Source organism: Mustela nivalis, assembly GCF_964662115.1.
Source record: "Mustela nivalis genome assembly, chromosome: 2".
NCBI classification, from domain to species: domain Eukaryota; kingdom Metazoa; phylum Chordata; class Mammalia; order Carnivora; family Mustelidae; genus Mustela; species Mustela nivalis.
This window is the reverse complement of record NC_139021.1, coordinates 78,381,402-78,402,939: the sequence shown is the minus strand read 5'-3', so window position 1 is coordinate 78,402,939 and position 21,538 is coordinate 78,381,402. Positions and strand designations below refer to the sequence as shown.

At 42.5% G+C, this 21,538-nt stretch overlaps 1 protein-coding gene and 1 pseudogene across 2 annotated transcripts; both read left to right on the top strand.

Annotated features, from left to right (window-relative positions):
• Positions 1 to 14,504: 14,504 nt before the first annotated feature.
• LOC309859301 (coiled-coil domain-containing protein 152 pseudogene) lies at positions 14,505 to 15,198 on the top strand (annotated as a pseudogene). The gene has a single exon. The product of its transcript is annotated as a coiled-coil domain-containing protein 152 pseudogene (transcript).
• Positions 15,199 to 16,493: 1,295 nt separating this feature from the next.
• Positions 16,494 to 20,908, top strand: LOC309859300 (uncharacterized protein; the record flags this gene model as incomplete). The annotated part of the gene is made up of 4 exons (XM_082719969.1): positions 16,494 to 16,505; positions 18,123 to 18,698; positions 20,103 to 20,247; positions 20,389 to 20,908. 4 exons carry the CDS (start codon positions 16,494 to 16,496, stop codon positions 20,481 to 20,483), a joined length of 828 nt encoding a protein of 275 aa, XP_082576095.1. The 3' UTR covers positions 20,484 to 20,908.
• Positions 20,909 to 21,538: the final 630 nt, after the last annotated feature.

Here is a 21,538-nt window from a genome sequence, read left to right as displayed (position 1 = left end):
CTGTGGCTCGCTGTTCACGGACATTTCCCTCTACCAAGTTCCCATGGTGTTGGCATCTCCTCTCCTCCTTGTCTTTGTGTATTTGTATATTATATTCCTGTAATGGCATTTATTGAGGTCTTGGGAGGGAGATAAGGTCATGTGCTCAAACCACCTTGCTGAACTAGAAGTCCAGGAAGTTTCTTTAAAACAACAGCACTGTCTTCTTTTATAACTTGTTAAAACACAGAGTTTGCTGCAGAAAACATTAAAAAAACAAACAAAAGGCGGAAAATTAAAATTAGTCTCCACGTTCGGATTCCCCCCAAGCCAATTCTGAGACAAGATTGAGGTGCAAGGAATTTGGAGAGGTAGTGCTCCCAGGAGCACAGTGAAGGTGTGCAGAAATGAGATTGCGAGAGGACGAGAGACAGTCAGCAGGGGCGCCTGGCTAAGCGTCTGACTTCAGCTCGGGTCATGATCTCCAAAGGAGCCCCCAACCAGTGTTGGGCCCCACGCTCAGAAGGGAATCTGCTTGTCTCTTTCCCTCTCCCTTTCCCTCAGCCTCTCTGCTCACGCTCTCTTTCCCTCTCTCTCAAATCAATAAATAAAACCTTTAAAAAAGAAAAAAATCTAAGGTGCACTATTGGATGCATTACTTCTATGGACTGCTATGGGTAACCCAGGACTCATTCCCATCGAGGACCCTCTAGGAAACTGACAAGAACCCACCTCAGCAAAGGGTGACTTCCGTCATTGGTGGGAGTTGCTCTGGGGACATCAGCTCCCTAGCACTCCCTCCTGCCCCGCACAAGGCCAGACATGCCCTTAAGCAGCGAGACTAGGAAACTTAGGGCCCGAGATAAAGGAGTGCAAATGAGGACTTGCGTGTGGAGACCAGGGCACCAACAGCCTTTGTTCAAATGACCTAGAATCCCAGCCCCCAGAGAAAACAACTTAACATCTTGCTGTGTTTCTCTCCAGTTTCTTTCTGTGAGTATACATACGTATGTTCTTTTATGAAAATAGAATCATATAGCGCATACCACTCTTTTCACCTATTCTGTCGTATGAATTTTCCATTGTTACTAACTAAGCTCCTCAGTTGTAATGATTAGGAATGTGAGCTCAGGAGCCCCACCGTCTAGTTCCGATACAGGCTCTACCACTTACTAGCAAGGCTTCGGACACCCTCATTCAGGTTCTTCATCTGTAAAATGGAAGTGGTAAGCGCCCTACCTCATGGGGGTGGGGTGGGGAGGTGAAATGCTCTATTACCTGGAAAGTTCTTAGAGATGGACTTGGCACATGGTGAGTACTCAATACATGTTACCTCATTGATTTTATACGTATTTTTGATGACTGTATAGTACTTCATTGTGCAAGTGTGCTATAATTTATCTATCCTCTCCTTCTGCTGACTAGGTTTATAAATAATTTAGACAAAATAATCATGATTCTGTTAACGTTCTTATAGCTAAATCTTTAAACACACAAACAGTTATTTTTTTTAAGTACATTCTTAGGAGAGGTACTGGTTCATAAAGTATAGATATATTTTTTTAAGATTTTATTTGTTTATTTGTCAGAGAGAGAAGAGAGAGAATGAACACCAGCAGGGGGAGTGGCAGGCAGAAGGAGAAGCAGGCTTCCCTCTGAGCAGGGAGCCTGATGTGGGACTTGATCCCAGGTCCCTGGGATCATGACCTAAGCTGAAGGCAGACGCTTAAACCAACTGAGCCACCCAGGCATCCCAAAGTATACATATTCTTAAAGATTCTATATATGTAATTTCTCTCCAGAAATGTATCAGTTTAGGGGCACCTGGTTGGCTCAGTCCACAGAGCATGTGACACCTGATCTCAAGGTTGTGAGTTCAAGCCCCGAGTTAGGTGTTGCCACTGCTTAAAAACAAAATCTTTTATTTATATAAATAACAACTTATTTATGTAAATAAAAAAATAAAATCTTTTATTTATATAAATTGATACATAAAAGTGTATCAATTTATATTCCACCTAGACCTCAAGAGTGTCCTGTTTTCTGTACTGTATTACCAGCAATGGAAATTTTTATTTAAAAAAATTTTTTTGCAACTTGATGGGGCACCCCCAAATTTTTGGTTCGTGTCATTTATTGAGCAATTCATCTTTCCCCCATTACATCTAAATGCTTTAATTTCAGATGGCAAAAATTTTGTATGCATGTTTGGACTTGTTTCTGACATTTTTATTGTGTCACAGATTTCTACATTTCTGTTACCACTACCTCTCAAACCCCTCCAATTGTTTTTTTTAAGATTTATTTTTTTATTTGAGAGAGAGAGAGAAAGTGCATAGGGGAGGGGCAAAAGGAGAAGAATCTTAAGCAGACTTTGCATAGAGTCCAGAGCTCATGAGGAGACTCGAACTCACCACCCTGGGATCATGACCTGGGCAGAAACAAAAGGCGGGTCGCTTAACCGAATGTACCATCCAGGCACCCCAAAACCCTCCAAACTCTATTGGAATTTTTTTATAAATTACACTTAATGTATAGTTTAATTTGGGGGAAAGTTGATCCTGTTCTGATATTAAATGTTCCCATCCAGAAACAAGTTATGTCTATTTGTGCAACAAGGACTTTTAAGATAACGATGTTCATTCTAAAAATATAATTTTGAGGAGCTCAATTTTTTCAAGATCTAAAATTAATCTCACCTCCACATTTTCAAATTCAGTGCAACTTAAGGGAGGAAATTTCTGCCCATTTTGTTCTTTGTTTGGCCAATCTAAGACATTTCACAATTTCTACTAATTTTTACCATTTCTCATCTACTTTTCTTTTTCAACTGCTAGTTTTCTCTTCTATACATCTCCTAGTTCTGTATCCTAAAAAACAGCCTTTCTCTTCTTTTAGCTGTAAAATATCATCCCAAAAGAAACAGCAAATGTTCACTCTGTATGCATTTCATTCAATTCAATATGAGTGAACATTCTGCAAATACTGAGTATTTGCCAAGGAAACAGAGTAAAACCATATTAATATGCTACTTGATAACAATGTGATATGCTTTCATATTTAGCATCCAAATTATTGAAAAATAATGACTATCAGGTCTTCGCCTGTGGCCTAATACTCAAGTTTACCACATGGTAGCTTGCCCAGCAGCCTAGCTCTTGTTGACCTTGTCCTCAAGACAAATTGCACTTGATGGGCTCCACGGTCTACTCCTTCCTTAGAAAAGCTGTAAAGATGTGTTCTTTCTGTAGACTGCCCATGGACATACCAGGTCCCCTTAGCCCTTCTTTCTCCTGCCTGTTTTGGCACCTCCTTCCAACCTTCTCAACCCTTGTGGACCTGACTTCCTGCCACTCCCTTCCTCAAGCTTCTCACTGGGTCCCGTGGGCGTTTCTTGCAGCACTACACAAAAGAGCAAAAAGTTGGAAACAACTTAAGCCTATTAATATGGGAATTTTCAAGTCAAAAAATTTTTAAAGATTTTATTTATTTATTTGACAGACAGAGATCACAAGTAGGCAGAGAGGCAGGTGGGGTGGTGGGGGGTGGGGAAAGCAGGCTCCCTGCTGAGCAGAGATCCCATTGTGGGGCTCCATCCTAGCACCCTGAGATTATGACCTGAACTGAAGGCAGAGGCTTAACCCACTCAGCCACCCAGGTGCCCCTCAAGTCACATTTTAATCTATTCTGCAAATGACCAGCAGTGTGATCTCGATCAAGCAAGTACTTAACCTTTTTGTAACTTAGTTTCCTTGATAAAAATGGGGATCCCAGTAATGTCTACTTCATGGAATAGTTGTGATGATGAAATGGTCTAATTTTTATCAAGCACTGGAAGATTACCTCATGCACAGTAAGCAGGATATATTTGTTCATTCAATAGGAATGAAAAAAAGAAGAAAAATTATGGAATACGAAATAATGGTTAAAAAATCAAGATTCTACATAGATGTATATGGCATATTATTAAATAAAACCATTTATATAATATATAAATCTATACAAAGTATATTGTTGAGTTAAAAATGTGATGGAGACTAATATATGTATTGTGATCACGTACACATATATACATTGTATATGTATGTATCCCTCATACAGAGGAAATTAGCTAGAGAAATACATCTCAACTTTTGACTATAACTAATTTCTGGATGGAGAATTTTTTTTCTTTAATTCTTTACACTTCTACACTGTTTGAATTTTTAAATCATAATATTACATTAATGTATGACTTATGCAAAAGAAAATTACATTAAGAGAAAATACAAGCAAATAGTCTGGACAGACATTTCACAGAAGAAGAAGTACAAATAGCTTCCAAACTTATGAAAATACATTCAAGATCAAAAAACTTAAGTTGAAACAAAGAGATACCCATTTTTTGTCTTTCAAATTGGCAAAAAATTAAAAGGCTTAATAACATCCAGGATTAAGGATTTACTTGTTCACGAAATGCTGATGGAATTTAAATAGGGGAAATTGTGTATATGAGTGTGTGTATGTGTGTGTGTGTGTGTGTGTGTGTGTAAAAAATGACCAGATGATAACAATTTTATTCTTCCTAATTTACAGAAGTTTTAGCACAAATGCGTAAAGATGATATATGAATATATAGAATGTTTATATAAACATAACTTCTAATGCAAAACTGTTTAAATTTCCACACTAGGAAAAGGGCTCAACTAAGGAATACAATCCAGCCTTTAAAAAAATAAGGTTTAGGGACACCTGGCTGGTTTAGTTGGTAGAGCATGTGACTCTTGATCTCAGGGTTGGGAGTTTGAGCCCACGCTGGGTGTGGAGATACCTTAAAATTAAAATCTTTTTTGAAAATAGTTTTTAGGGGCACCTGGGTGACTCATTGGGTTAAAGCCTCTGCCTTCGGCTCAGGTCATGATCGCAGGGTCCTGGGATCGAGCCCCGCATCGGGCTCTCTGCTCAGCAGGGAGCCTGCTTCCCAGCCCCCGCCCCCCCCCCACCTACTTGTGAACTCTGTCAAATGAATAAATAAAATCTTTTTAAAAAATAAATAAATAAGTTTTTATGCACTAAGCTGAAAGTTCATAATAAAAAGAAAACACATCATGCTAGCAGGACAATAATTATAGGATTCCCATTTCTGTGAAAATAATGACAAAAGAAAACCCTACTTCTGTGTAGATATGTTTGCATGTTTGCAAAGCATGAACAAATGCTGTCAAGCTTACACACAGACTGAGTGATGGCCGAGGCAGGGAGTGGGAGCAGGAGAAATGCTGCTTATGTCACCCAGGTGCGCTTCGAGTACTCTTGTGTCTGTGAGCTGCTATTGTTCTTGAATTTTAGAAGTTGTAGGGGCTTTTTTAATCAACATTTCCCTTAATCAATCTATGTGTAGCTATATTTTTATAAATAACAGTGTTAAAAGGGATGCCTGGATGGCTCAGTCGGTTAAGCGTCTACCTTCAGTTCATGATCCTAGGGCCCTGGGATGGAGTCCCACATCGGGCTCCTTACTCATTGGGGAGCCTGTTTCTCCCTCTGCTGCTCCCCCTACTTGTGCTCTCTCTCTCGCCTTCTCTCTCTCTGACAAGTAAATAAATAAAATCTTTTTTAAAATGACAGCATTAAAGGTGCCTGGGTGGCTCAGTCCTTAAGTGTCTGCCTTTGGCTCAGGTTAACCCACATCAGACTCACTGCTTGGCAGGAAGCCGGCTTCTCCCTTTCCCATTCCCTCTGCTTGTGTTCTCTCTCACGCTGTGTTTCTCTCTGTCAAACAAATAAAATCTTTAAGAAAAAAAAAATTTTAAATGACAGCATTAAAAAGCAAATGTGGGGAGGAATATATGAGAATCTCAATTTTTTTGTGAACGTAAATGTGTTCTAAAAAATAGTCTATTTTTAAAGCCAAACGACCAAAAGTTGTGCTAAAAACATTTTTTTAGCTTTGTGTTGCGATGTGAAATGCAGTTTCCTAAACTGGCGAGCTGATATCAAGAAAAAAATTACACGTAATATAGTATTTTATGACAAAATGTTGTGCTGTATTTTTTTTCTGGATTCAATTTTGACATAAAGGGAAGAGTTTCTTGAAGGAAAAGTATAAATGTTAAACATTTGCTTATCATGTGCTCCTTAGCATTTACCCATATAAGTTGAACATTTATCTTCACACAGAACCTGCATAGAAAAGGTTATAACAGCTTTGTTCATGATTGCCGAAACTTAGAAGCAACCAAAGCGTCCTTTAATAGATGAAAGGAAACACAAATATGGTCCGTCCAGATGATGGAATAATATATAGTCCGAGAAAAAAATTGAGCTTTTAAACACAAAAAGACATGATATCCACATATAACATAGCATATACATTAAATGTATATCACTAAGTGAAAGAGAACAATCTGAAAAGGCCACATACTGTATGGTTCCAGCTATGTGACATCCTGAAAAAGGCAAAAGCTATAGAGTTGGTAGAAAGATCAGTGGTTACCCAGGTTCAGCAGGAGGGAGGGATGAATAGGCAGAGCACAGGGGGTTTAGGGCAGTGAAATCATTCCATAGGATACTACCATGGTGGATACACGTCATTCTACATTTGTCAAAACCCACATTCTTGATCTCGGTTGTGAGTGAGCCCCACGTTGGCTGTAGAGATGATTTAAAAATACAATCTCACGGTCCTGGGATACATTCCCACATCGGGCTCTGCTCTCCCTCTACCACTCCCCCTGCTTGTGTTCCCTCTCTCGTCGTCTCTCTCTGCCAAATAAAGTACAATCTTTTTTAAAAAATAAAAATAAATAAAATCTCGAAAAAAAAAAACCTCACAGAAGGTACACCACAAAGAGGGAAGCCTAATGTAAACTATTGACTTTACTTAGTAATTATGTATCAATATGCATTCATCGGTTGAAAGAAATCATCACATTAACACAAGATGGTAATAATAGGAGAAATTGGGATGGATGAAGACATATACAAAAGCTTTTCTATAAATCTAGAACTAGGGACCCCTGGGTGGCTCAGTGGGTTAAGCCTCTGCCTTCAGCTCAGGTCATGATCTCAGGGTCCAGGGATTGAGCCCTGCATCGGCCTCCCTGCTCAGTGGGGAGCCCATTTCTCCCTCTGCCTCTGCTCTTACTCAGTCTCTCTTGAATAAATACATAAAATATTTTTTTAAAATACACTTAAAACTACTTTTTATTTTTTTTTCTAAAACTGCTTTCTTAAAAATGTCTATTAATTTCAAAAAAGTATAAAGATTGAGATCAACGCTTCCCACCCCATGTCCTGGTTGGAGAGCCATCGACAGAGAGCCAGTAATTCATCACAGCTCAGCCGCCAACTCGGTTGAGGGACATGCCCAGATACTGGAAGCATGAAGAAGGAAGCATGCAAATGGCAAACAGATTGAACTGGTTTCTTTGCATGAACAGAAATCCTATCAAAGAATTACAATCACTCTCCTCTCTGCTCCTTAAGGCTGCTTGCATCTCACCAGTCATCTCTCGCACTTGTAGTCAAATCTGGACCAAATTCTATTGTCAGGATCTGCTTCTCACCAGACATGAAGTCCTTCATCTGGTCTGGCTGGCGTAGCCTCTGAACAGTCCTGGTGTGGCTGGGCAGTTTCTAAGGGTATGCCCACCTTGGACCCCTTGTGCCTGGAGGACACCGGGGTCCTCTGGGATGGCTGGGACATCCTCTTCCTTTAGCTTCTGTTGGCTTCTCCCTGTTCAAACGGCTTGGATTTCCGTGTCCCAATTCCAGATTCAGTTCAGTTCCCACAGGAATGTAAGTCCAAGAAAGCAGGGAATGGTGTTTTCATTGTTTTGTTCTCTGATGTACTCCTCATATCTGGAACAATGCCTCATTCATGAAAGGAGTGTGGAAATACTTGGAAAAAAGCAAGAGATGAATAAAAAAAAAAAAAAAAGGAAAAACATACACACATTTTTTTTTTTCTTAACTGTTCCCTTTTGGGAAAAGCTCTCTTTTTCCCGAAGATTATGTCCTTCTTACTTCTTTGGTGTTAAAAATGGTTTTTCTCAAGTAACAGCAGTCGCCTCTGTGGGAGAGATATTCACCTTGCACTGTCATCCTCCATAACTTTCGGTTTTACCTATTCAGAAATAAATACATACAAATTAAAAATAAAATCACTGATGGCAATTTTTGCACATCCATAATTGGCAGAATAAAAATGTATTAATTGCAATCTTATATTAATTTCCTAAACTTATTTAACTTTTTAAAAATTAAGAGCAATCCACCCCAAATACCAAAGCACTGAGCACAACTTGGCTCTGAGTATTTGATGAATGAATGAACCATCTCAATTTTGAAATGGTCGAGGTTAGTGTGTAGTTGTCACGACAATAAAACTTTCTGTCATGACACTGTGAAGGGCTCTTGTCACCTGTCACTATACTCTAACAACCAGTTCCTGATTGCTTTCTCCACAACGAGGGTCTCCTGCTCAGATTCATTCTTACACACGCGTGCACACACACACACACACACACACACACACTCGTGTGCTCACACACATACCATCGTCTGTCTGTAAGCATTCTTAGGGTCCACTCTGGGCAAGTTGGGCAGCATGGGGATCTCTGTTAGATCCTGATGCCTCTGGAGGTAGGTTGCAAGAGAGGCTGTCTACCTCAGAATCGCTTGGGATTTGTTACACTTCCAAGTTCCAGAGCCGCAGAATCAATGCGGGAGTTGGGCATAGCCTGAAGTCTGGCTGGAAAGATACCCTAGGAGCCCCTCCTGCTGCTCTGCTGTCCCTGCCACCCCAGACTTGGACTTCCTCCAAAGGCCACGTCTTCCTCATCACAGGATCCCCAGGTCTGGCGGAATATGGCACTACTTGGAAAGCACATCATTGCCGGTGATACTGGAGCTGGGGCTTAATCCATGATCACCGGTTTCCACAGAGGGGGAAGAGAGCCCCAGTAAGAAGCAAGGCAGTGGAGCGTCATGTACCGAGGCAGGCACAGGGCTGAGTGGGGCGGCTGCAGGCCAAGGGCGGCCAGGAGCCGCAGAGCTCGGAGAGGAAAGGCTGTCCCCAGAGACTCAGAGGAAGCATGAGGGTCAGATTTCCAGCCTCCAGACCCAGACGATGCTCTGTCACTGAAGTCAGCCAGCCTGTGGCACTTTGTCACAGTAACCCTAGGAAACCAACAAAGATTCGAAATGTAACCCTTCTCCGTGGAATGATGCCTGTACCCATTGCAGTGTTTCCTTTTGTTTACCATGAAGGTGGTCATTGAATTTGAACTTCATGTATTGATCAGGCTCGTAAGGTAAGTACTCTTTGTTTACCCCCCTACCTCCCCAAGTCTTTCCCTTCCCTAGAAACATAGGCTAAAATAGGCAATGGTGTATAATACACCAGGGGCTAAAATATATGATATATAAGGGGGTTCCCACTCCCCCGGGGGTGGCAGTCTCTGTTTATCTTCATTTGGGGTGCTCTAAGCCAGGCTTCTCACAGAGGGGTTGCCCTGGGTCTCCCGAAAACCTTGTTAAGATGCTGATTCAGATTCCAAAGATCAGGTTCAGCCTGGGCTTCTTCGGTTCCAAAGCAGTCATTGGTCCTATGGATGCAGCTGGACCCCAGACGGACGTGGAATAGCAAGACCTTTTGCTGGAGGTCTGTCCAGGTCCTGTGGGAAAGAGCAGGCTCCTTCAGAAGAGGAAAGTGGATCTGGGGAAAGGACAGAATGTGTTTCCCAAACACGAGTATGAGTCAGGGATAGATCCCACCGGCTTTGAGATGCTCAGTCTAACAGTGATGCAGGGGGCAATATCCCCTTGCCAGGGTTATTTTTACTGCGCTGGGCTTATCTTTTGGGTTTTAAAACTTTTTAAAATTTAAATTCAATTAACTAACATATAATATATTACTGGTTTTGGAGGTAGAGGTCAGTGATTCATCGATCTTATATAATAGCCAGTGGTTAAGAGTCTCAGGGTTCACCTCCTCTGATTTAGTCTTGTATTCTTTTTTATTCTCGTCTCCTATGCTTCTCCATTTTTTTTTTAAAGATTTTATTTATCCATTTGACAGAGAGAGATCACAAGTAGGCAAAGAGGCAGGCAGAGAGAGAGGGGAGGAAGCAGGCTCCCTACTGAGCAGAGAGCCCGATGCGGGATTCGATCCCAGGACCCTGAGATCACGACCTGAGCTGAAGGCAGTGGCTTAACCCACCGAGCCACCCAGGCACCCTCCATTTTGTTTTTTTAAACAAAAACATGACTGAGATCAGATGATAATTGTCTTTCTCTGATTTATTTTGCTTTGAATAATACCCTCTAGTTCCTTCCACATCATTACAAATGGCAAGATTTTGGTTTTTGATGACTGAGTAGTATTCCATTGTGTATATATACCACATCTTCTTTATCCATCCATCTGTCAGTGGACATCTGGGCTCTCTCCATAGTTTGGCTATTGTGGACATTGCTGTTAGAAACATTCAGGTTTCATTGCTTTTTTTTTCGGATTCTGACTCACTCATGAGGAAAAGGTTAAAATGCCTTGCACATAATCATAAGGATTGTGTTGTCAACTCCCCTGCTACCTGCTTGCCAGTGCCTCTGATTTCTCTCTGGGATTTTAAACCTCTTCCAAAGTCCAGATGCCCTCAACGCTTTAAGGTACTTCATTCATAATGACAGTGGTGGTAATCATCATATTGACTACAACACCAGTAAATTAAGTAACAATTTTAAAGGAAATCTACATTTTTTTCAATTGTCCAATATCTAATTATTGAAACAGAGAAAGTTACTTCGGGACACTTTAACCACCTCCTAGAAGTAATTGCGGGGGTGGATAAAATATAAGGTCGTGTTGCTTTTTTATATTAACATTTCACAACATGATAAATAAATTTCATCAGATTAAAAATAGCCTTCCCAATATATCGGAAGCATGTGCCTCGAAAACGCTTTTGTTCTTTCTGAGGATACAACATTAAATTTAACCAGAATGTCCCACTTCCAACACAGCATGAAGAGCTGGACACTGAGGGGCCACACTGTCCTGGGGTGGCGCTGGCAGGTAACTCTTGCCCTATGCACAAGTCATTAATTCTAGATCTATAGTGGGTTTTATTACTGTGAAGAAAACCTTTTCATTTCTACCACATGATTTGACACTAAAAAATTATTAAAAGGAACTTAACAAACCAAAGCCATGACAAAAAAACAATGTGTTGTGTATGGATCATTTTTATGCTTGGGACCCGCTTTATTATTTTTGGAACTATTACAAGACTTCTGTTAAACATGTTGAATGTTAAGAGGAAACAGACTCTTGGCAAATGTGGAAAACCAATTACAGAAAATGTCTCTGCTAGAGCTAGAGAAGCACGGGTAAGGGACAGGGGAGAAGCTGGCCCGCCCCCTGCTCTCACTGCCGAAAACACACAGACGGTGGTGTTGTCTTGAAAAGAACAGAACTGTTAAATTGTTCTTGTTATTTTTTCATTTACAGGCAAAAATAGCAAAAATGATACTTCTCAGTTAAATCTACTTATGTAGGTAAGTAGGGGAAGGGGCCCCTCAGAATTCCTTTTCTTAAGGCAAATCTGATACAAAGAAAGCAGCATTTCCCAAATAAATAACCTAGAAAGTTACTTTTATGCAGAAGAAAAAGCTTAGGGCGCCTGGGTGGCTCAGTCATTTAAGCAGCTGCCTTTGGCTCAGGTCATGATCCCAAGGTCTTGGGATGCAGCCCCACATCGGGCTCCCTGCTTGGCAGAAAGCCTGCTTCTCCTTCTCCCACTCCCCCTGCTTGTGTTTCCTCTCTCGCTGTCAAATAAATAAATAAAATCTTAAAAAAAAAAAAAAGAAAGAAAGAAAGAAAGAAAAGAAAAAGCTTCACCACTAATAAAGAAATCAGATTACCTTAAATTGTAAACACTTGAATTAGAAATATTAATTTACCCACGTTTTGAGAGCATATCTGGTGTATCCAGCATAGTAAAAGCTCGCTATTGTGTAAATGTTAATTAAAGGGTATCATTTTGTCTACATCAATATTGACAAGATTGAAATAAATATAACTTCAATTTCGAATTGATTAAATTTTGAAAAAGCCAGACAGCTGATCTGGAAAAAGAATCCATAGAGGAAATGAAACATTTTCTATTTGTCTTTAGCTGTTCCTTCAACATGTTCTTGCATGTGTACGGTACAGTGCGAAGCATCAAGATGTCAGATGAAGACACGAGCTCTGACCTCCAGGAACTTCCATTTTGGGACGGGGCCAAGCAGCAATTCCAATATAATGTGGTCAAGGTTGTAAGAGATGCGGCCCATGTGGAAGGAGGCCAAGGAAGTCTTCACAGAGTTTTCCCCACAGAAAGAACAGCATCCTCGAGGGGCAGAGTGTGTGGGGGATAGGAGTAGTTTGCGGTGTGAAGGGGGGGCAAGGCCACAAAGGAAACTGGAGGTGTCAGTACTAGGGCCAGCTCATGATGGATGTCCGAGGCAGACCCCATCCAAGGAGGGAAGGAAAGGCACAGTCACTTGGACTTTTGGAAAAGACTAGTAAGAAGTGTGGGCTCAGCGAAAGGAATCAGCAAGGTGAGGCATCGGGGGTGGTAACCTTTGGAAGCCATCCCCACACCAGGCTGAAGGGTTAAAGAAAGAAGATGGCGCACTAGAATCTGGTTGTGTGCGGGATCCCAGGAAGAGAGGGTGGCCACCTGTTGAGTGCGAAGTATGAGTACAAAGGTACACGAGTAGGTGTTTGCTATTAGATTTAAAATAGTTTTACACATTCATAAGATGTTTAAATATTTGAATTTGTGGGACGACTGGGTGGCTCAGTTGGTTAAGCAGCTGCCTTCGGCTCAGGTCATGATCCCGGCGTCCTGGGATCGAGTCTCACATCAGGATCCTTGCTCAGCAGGGAGCCTGCTTCTCCCTCTGCCTCTGCCTGCCATTCTGTCTGCCTGTGCTCGCTCCCTCTCTCTCTCTGATAAATAAATAAAATCTTAAAAAAAAATTTTGTAAAAAAAAAAATAAAAATAAAAATAAAATAAATAAATATTTGAATTTGAATTTGAAAACTATCATATGGTAAGAGCTTAGTTATAGAACACTGTAGAACTATAATAAATAAAAAGACAGCCCCTGGCTAATGAGGTCAGTCTTCAGTTAGACCTGCCCCGCTAGGCGCCTTAGGACCAAGAGACCGATTGTGGCTGTGCCTGTGACCCACTGATGGCAGGAGGACTTGTGGATCGGGTTGCCCAGTGCTGGCCTGTCCTCCGTGTTGGACTGTCCGCCCCCGTCAGGGTTTTACAGGAGATGGAGAAGCACTTTTGGCCAAGGACAAAGAGCACTGGGTGCGGAGTGGTGGGGGTGGAAGACGGCTGAGCACAATCCTTTCCTCCTCTCTGTCCCCAGAACCTCAAATCCTAATGCTGATCCTTAATCACAAAAGTTAAACAGACTTAGGCAACTCAATTCTCAGTGATAATGAACATCAGAAATCACATGGATTAATGAGTCGCAAGTGATCCCGTTCAGAATAATTTTATTTCTAATTTCTTAACCCTCTGGATGCATGCCCGGTGAACAAGCACTGACAGGGAATGGTTTGAGCCTGACTGCGCCCTTTCCCCGCTCGGTGGCAGAGCTACACTGTAAAATGAGGCCTAAGGAGGCCAAGGTCAATGCAAGGGGCAGCAGCCTTTACTCTTGTCATGAAGCACATGCCACTTCTCTGCCAAAGGTTCAGACTGAGGAAGAAAGGGGGGAAACCGTCTGGAAGGCGCCACCCCTTTTCTCTCAGCTTTATGCTACTGAATCCCCAAATTCCAGTCATGCATTCTTGTTGCCTCCTCCCTTCTCTGTCTTCTGAGAACTGAGTGACTTGACAGCCTTCGGCTGATACTGGCTAAGGACATCAGCACCTGTGCGGGGAAGGACACCAGCTCGAGGCACCCCAAATGGCCAGCTGGTCTTCTGTTCTCGGGGTCCCATGAAGCCACGGGCCTAAAAGAAGAAAAAGAATGAAAAGAAAGAAAAGGGAGCGGACTTTCCCATGTGCTGCTGCCCACGTCCATGTCTGCTTAAAAGAGAAGAGAGATACAGGGGCGTTTTTCTTCAAAGGTGACAGGCCTGCTTGTCTTTCTCTAGCAAACTAAGCACAAATGACACTCCGGTAGCCACAGGCTCACCTGAAATATAAATGGATGAAAGCGCAAAATATTTAAATGTGTAACTGTTGAAACAATCTGATCAAAAGTGCATTAATGATCACATCCATAGAAATAACTAAGTCAGCTCAGTGAGGAATTGAGAACACTTAGCCACATGGCTTTGAGCAGAGTCAGGATTCTAGGCCTGATTCCCAGCTCTGTCCCCCCAGCTGTCTGACCTCAGGCAAGCTACCCAACCTTTCTGCATCTTTAAAATGGGGAGAATACAGGGAGGGGACAGCCCTCTGGGACAGACCTGCACCCGGAAGAGGAGGAGGTGTGGGAAACTGCAGGGACCTGTGAGCCGAGAAAATGATAGAAACCAGTGGAAAGAATAATATACTGGATATACAGTTGGAAAAAACTATTCATTAAAAGTAATGCAAACAAAGGAGATCTCAATTAAAGAAGAATGTGCTGCTCTTCGTAATATGATAAAAGGGCTACAACAGACCATTAAATCTCAACATGATTTGAAAAGTGAAAATGAACAACTAAAAAGAAATGTTGATCTTATGAAAGAAAATTTAAAATCTCATGAACAGGAATATAAGAATACTATCGCCAAACTTATGAGTGAAATGAAAATCAAAGAGGAGGGACATAAGATAGAAATAAGGAAACTTCGTCAGGATATGCGGGAAAAAATTGAGTCAAAAGAAGAAAAGCATAAAGACCTGATAGAGAAAAAGGAGGTAGAAATTTCAGAGTTAAATGCAAAGTTAAGAACTCAAAGGAGAAACAAAGTGAAATTATCAAATTACAATTAGAGTTTGATGCCAAACCAGCAAGACTTCAAACTAAATCAAACCCATACCCATATTCTACTGTTTTGCCACAGAGCATCTACAGAAGGAAGCTTCAACATCTTCAAGAAGGAAAAAACAAGGAGATCGCAGTTCTTCGTAATACCATTCATGATTCAGAGCAACGTCTCTCCCTTGACAAAGATTCTCAACTTAAACCTACTGGCAAAGGTTCTTACCTTAAGTGTAGACGTTTTTGAGTAGAACAGTAAATTCATTAGTCGCTACCTAATTTCTTTAAAAGCAGTTGAAAATACACTTCAATTATTAATATAACCTACTGCCTAAATAATAACAAAGAAAGAGGAGAGCTTCAGACTTTTTAAATTGAGTTTATTTAAACAAATCCATATTTGGCCAATCATGTACTACATTCTTGCTGAACAGTATTACCCGTAAAGGAGTTCAGGTTTATAGGCCTTAGTTTACCTATTGAACCATAACTGACTATGGAAATACTTTCTAAACAATCAAGACATAGCATTCTTTTATCTTTTCTATTACAACTCTCAAGACAGACTATCTCAAATTCAAGAGTATGATATAATGCTAGATAAAGAAAATAAGATACAAGGCCTTCATTCATATGTGATAGTGAAAATTAAGATAGGACTCTTAGATATACAAAGTATAAGTGGATATTTAAAATGTAGTCCTATCAAAATAGTCATGTCAGTATTTCTGGAACTTAAAAGACAAAGTCACTAAGTTCTTTAAAGATTTAGTCAATTAAAAATGTAAGATTAAAAAGACTAAGATTTTTTTGAGAAATAAGTAAAGAAAAAATGGGAAAAAAAAAACCAAAAATAAAATAAAATGGGGATAATAGGGGACCTGGGTGGCTCAGTCAATTGAGCATCTGCCTTCAGCTCAGGTCGTGACCCCAGGGTTCTGGGACGGAGCCCCGCATTGGGCTCCCTGCTTGGCAGGGAATCTGCTTCTCCCTCTCCTGTTCCCCTTCTTGTGTGCTCTGTCAAATAAATGAAATCTGAAAGAAGAAGGAGGAGGAGGAGGAAGAGGTGGAGAAGGATGAGGGGAAGAATAGAAGGAGGGGGAGAAGGAGAAGAAGAAGATACTTAAAACAGTGTTTGGTATATACTAAGTGTTGGGTAAACGTTATGATTGTATACAGATTATTCTATAGTTATATGTGGAATACCAAACCAAAAGTCCTGAGGAAAAGACTTGCTGGAAAAATCCCACTTACTTGGCTAGTCATTTCATGCTTTATAGATTATATCATATAACCTGCTGCTTGTGTTTATTATAAACAGCTTATTTCACTCAGCTTAATCCCTAACTTTTAATCACTTCTTCAATAACTTTTAAGTAAAATTAGCTTAATTCTAGAAATCAACAATTTAAATTCTATAAGTTTAAGTGATCAAAACTAAACTTGCATTATTCACAGACATCCAGACAACTATTCGTGCTTCACTTCTGGGGACAACTAGAATCTTTATGCTGATGATTTCTGCTTTTTTATTCCTATATTATGACGGGTGAGGTAAAGGAGATTGGAACAACTGTTATTTAAGGAAACTGCAACAGGGGCACCTGGGTGGCTCAGTGGGTTAAGCCGCTGCCTTCAGCTCAGGTCATGATCTCAGGGTTCTGGGATAGAGCCCCACATCGGGCTCTCTGCTCAGCAGGGAGCCTGCTTCCTCCTCTCTCTCTCTCTCTGCCTGCCGCTCTGCCTACTTGTGATCTCTGTCAAATAAATAAAATCTTAAAAAAAAAAAAGGAAACTGCAACAATGTTTTAAATTTTTCATTGTATCTCTTTTCTTTTCCCTTTTTTCCATTCCACAAAACGACAACAATAAAAAAATATTAAATTAGTATAATTTTGAGGAAAGTCTGTAAAATAAATTTATTTAACATCAAATCTGGTTTAGTGGAAATCCCACTAATAAGGAATGAGGTCATGTCTCTTACAATGAATCATGTCCATTAAATTTATCTTGTTTTCTGGATGTTTTCCGTCCTTCATTTGTCATTTCCAAGTCTCTAATTCTTGTTGATTTTTCAATTAAATGAAATTATTATTTTTTTAAATTCTGAAGACAGCATTAAACTGAAGCTATACTATAATATAATCTATATTGGTGATGCCTGAAGTTGTCGAATCACTATTTTGTTCACCTGAAACTAATGCAACACTCTATGTTAACTATACTGGAATTAAAATAAAATCCTTTAAAAAGTTAAACAGATTTAAAAAAAAAAATATATATATATATATACACACACATACACATACATAAATACATAAACACACAGATAATCTGTATTAACACAAGTCTGCTTTTAACTCTACAATAATTTTTCCTATCCAGCTTTTTCAAAAGAAATACAACTTAGTTTTATTCAAAACTCTCCAAACATTTTATTTGTGTATCTCTTATTTCATATGTGTCTTCTTTCTTTTGCCATCTTTCTACCCCTTTGATACTGGGAACAAAATAGGAAAGATGACTATTCTTTATTATAATACTCCATTACCTAGAAAACTTCTTTAGGATGAAAGAAAACCCTGCTCTTGATCTCCATACATTTCTCTACTGCTCTCATTTCCCTTTACTCCAAAATTACACAGGGAAAGATTACAACTCCACTTAAATAACTCCCACATATATTCAAAGATGATCTGAGAACTGACATCTCGAGGGCTCTTTAAGAGATCTCATTTATTTCAAGACCTTGTGATGTGATCCAACACATAGGACGTATCATGATTTTAAGTCTAGAGTCAGAATCGGAGTTATTTTAACAATAGAAACGAACTTGGAAAGCTACCAGTCCAGTCTTTTTTACAATATGGAAACTAAGACCCAGAGAGGATGTCCTGAACAAGGTGATTTCATATCCGTATGACTGTATGCATGAATATTATACAGCTTAAAATTTTATGAAGGATATTCAGATGAATTATCATAGGTCTTAGAGAACTCTTGCAGACCAAACTAATCCGCTTTTATGGCGGCCCTTTTCAATTACCTTAGTATTTTTAATCTTAAAGGAAACCTTTCTATCAAACACCGATTTTATTTCCTTGTTGAGAAGGATTTTGTGTTTTGAAACAGCACCTTTTGCCATTTTCAGAACCCACGATCTCGTAAAAGTTACGTTTTCCCCACGGTGGTGTTCCCACCATTGAAGGCGCTCCCTGGCCGGGGGCACCTTGGCGACCAGAGCCCTCGCTCCGCACCCATCTTGGTCTGTGGAAGGGCGGCGGGCAGGGACGGAGACGGCCGCGACCAGACAATGTCCTGCATTCACGGCGGCCTCGGCCAATCACAGCCCGGCGCCTCCCGGCCCCGCGCGGCGCCACCGGCCACGGCTCGGGCCCGAGAAAACCCGGCCTCTGGGCGGCCATCTGCGGCCATCCCGGGGCAGGGCGCGCGGAGCTTCAACTGCACCCCGCCCGGAAGAGGGGGCCCGTGGTGCGGGCGCCGCGGCACCCCCTCGGGACATGGGTCGCGCACGGAGGGCAGGATGCGCCGCCCATTCCGGACGAACACGGCGCGGTCCCTTTAAGACGAGCCTCCTCCCGGGGCCGAGAGGAGCGTCTGCGGCCCCGCCGCGGGGGGCAGCGACATCCGGGCTACCGGGCTGGCGACGACGACGGCCCCTCGGGCAGCTCCCAGTCCCTGCGGGACGCCCGACTGGCCGCGGCTAGGGAGCGCGGCCGGGGCAAGGTGGGGGGAGCTTCGGGGCCATGTGAGTCCCCAGGCCGGGTACACCCCCGCCGCCGCCGCCGCCGCCCGCCCCCACCTCGCGGACGCCGGGTCCCGGACGCGGAGGCCGGCACGCGGGTCACGGACGCTCCGCCCGCGGGACCGCGCCGCGCGCGCCCGCTTCGGGGCCCGCCCCACCTCCTGCGCGTGCACGGGGGGGCGGGGCGCCGGGGAGATAGCCAATCAGCGCCGGCCGGCCAGGGACCGCCTCTGAAGTCCTCGCGGGGGGCGGTGCGGGAGGGAGAACTTCGTGGGGGGCGCGGCGCCCGAGGGCGGGCGGGGAAAAGCAGGAGTGCGGGAGGGGCTGGGAAGCTAGGCTCGCAGCGGTCCTGCTCGGGTCCTGAGGCACCGAGGAGGTGAAAGGGGCGGGAGCGGCGGGGAGGGCCGCGGGCCGCGCGTGAGAACCGGCGCGGGCGTGCAAACGGGAGGAGAGGGGGAGGCGCCGGGAGCAGGTGGTGCGGCCGGAGGGGGGGCGGGGGAGAGAGGGAGAGGGACGGGGAGGGGTGAGCGATTAGGCAAGTCCTCGAGATAGGAGGACGGGGGATGGACGTGCCGAGTTAATAAGCGTAAAGCCAGAGTCTGTCAAGGTTTATTTATGCAGCTCAGAGAACTTGAAGAAGTTGTGAGCTTACTGGTGGAGATAGGTTCTAAAATTTTCCTCTATCTGATTTTTTTTTTTTACATATATTTGATGTCTGGTAATATTTATTAAAACTGAAAGTTGATCACAGTATTTCACGAGGATTGGGAGAAAAGGAACAAAAGGCATTTTAAAAGTAAAAAGTCCTATTTCTGTGATCCACTCTGCCGAAATGTTGAGAAATAATATGTTTCAGCAATCCGATCCACTGAGTTAATTTTTAGGGTAGAGGAGGGGCTCTGTTGGCTGGGTGACGGAAAGTACAGACTCTCCGTCAGGTGATCATGAACAAACCCTCCCTAAAGTCTCATTTTTCTCACCTGAAGAAATGAGAGCAATGAACTCCCCTACGGTCTCGCAGCGTGTTTTGTGATTCGGCGTATATTTGAAGAAGTGTAGTTTAGAAGCCTTGTCCAGTTGCATGGGTGGTGTTCCCCGGGGAGCCGTCCAGGGCTGTCTCCTCCACCGTGCGCACTCTGGGTGGTGTCTGGTCCACCCGCAGAGGGTCGTCCTGCTTCCAGACCGCCCTGCTGAGAGCTCGCATATCTAACTTGGGTGTCACAGAAATCTGACAATCTGTGTGTCCTAAGTGGAGCTCCGCACCTTTCTTCCCAACTGCCCGAGTCTCCCATCTCAGCAACTGCTTCACTACAGTTCGGTCATCAGCCCCCAACCCCGTGCCGCAGCCATGAAGCCCCGGGATCTGTTTTACTTTCGTCCTTCAGGTCGTCAGGTTGTCGCTCCTGCCACGCTCTGACTTCCTCTGTACAGGCCACCAGCGTCCTCCACTGGACTGTCGTGGTTTTGTGCTCACTAGTCTTTCGGCCTCGGGATTTGCCCCTCCCCCATCCCGACATTGCCACCGGAGAGGTATACTTTATTGCAAAGTAAATCCGGTCGTGTTCACGTTTAAAACCTTTTAGAAAATCTCCGTTGCCCTCAGGATAAGTCCTATCTCCTTAAATTCGCTTTGTAAGGCCCTCCTAATTCCGTTTCCATCGGCGTCTCCAGCGGGATCTTTGCCACCGGCCACTCCTCCCACCGTTCCCCGAGGTCCAGCCTACTTGAATTGCTTTCAGTTCTCCGAGGTAGGAGAATCCACCTAGCTTCTGCAATACTTCCAGGTCTCCTGCTTTCTGAAGACGTGGCTTCTTCCCTCCCTTCCCTCACCTAGCTCAAAGTGAAGGACCAGTTTGCATCCCTACGTCCACAGTGCACCCAGAAACCTACGCTGCCGTTGCCTGTTGTGCCGCCGGAGTGTTACATCCCACAGCAGCTCTTCCTGCCTCCTGCTCACCATTGTTCCCAATTCCCAGGATGGTCCTGGGCAGTACTGGTCGGAGCCCAGTAACCCTTTAAATTCTTAAATACACAGTGATCGGCTCAGGAAAACAAAAATCAGGGTAGCCTTAGGTATAAATTTATTTTATATTGCTGTGTTTTTCAGTTTTGAATGCCCCTCTCTCAGTAAGTTTCTCTATTAAGCATAACTTTTTTTAAAAAAATGATATAATAAATTTTACTTAAACCATCCGGATGTTTTTGTCACAATTAACATCTAAAACTCTTTTAGCAGCAATAGTGTGTGTGGTTTTGAAGTGAAATTCTAGAACAGTGATTTCCTGTTTAAGGCTAATGGGCAGAAATACTCATTTTAAACCAGAGATCTGTAACTTTAAAATTGAGCTGAAACTAATGCACCAGTAATGATAGTGGAAGAAAAGAGTATTATGGTGAGAGTTCAGATCCTTGATTATTAGTACTAGTTTTTAGAAGAGCAATTATCAATATATTAAGGAATTGTCCTGATACTGACTTAAAAAAAATCCTGTACTCTTAATATTTTTTCTTTTGTTTAGGAGATGTCATGGTAACAAATTGAAATTCTCATTTTCCTTGTGCTCACTCTGAGTTAGCAATGCTATGTATGTACATTTAGATCTGTAGTATTTCTAAACACCACCCTGCTACACACTTTCAATAAGGCTAAACAAGAATTCTCTGTTGAGAGTTGTAATATTTGGAGGGGAGGATAAGGGAATAAATCTTTACTACAAATTGTTTCCCTTCAGCCTTACTCTGAAGGAGATCCTTGTTGGTTTTCTCATTACTGTACAAGTAGCCTGTTGACTTTGTTACACTTTGGTGGAAGGGAGTATAA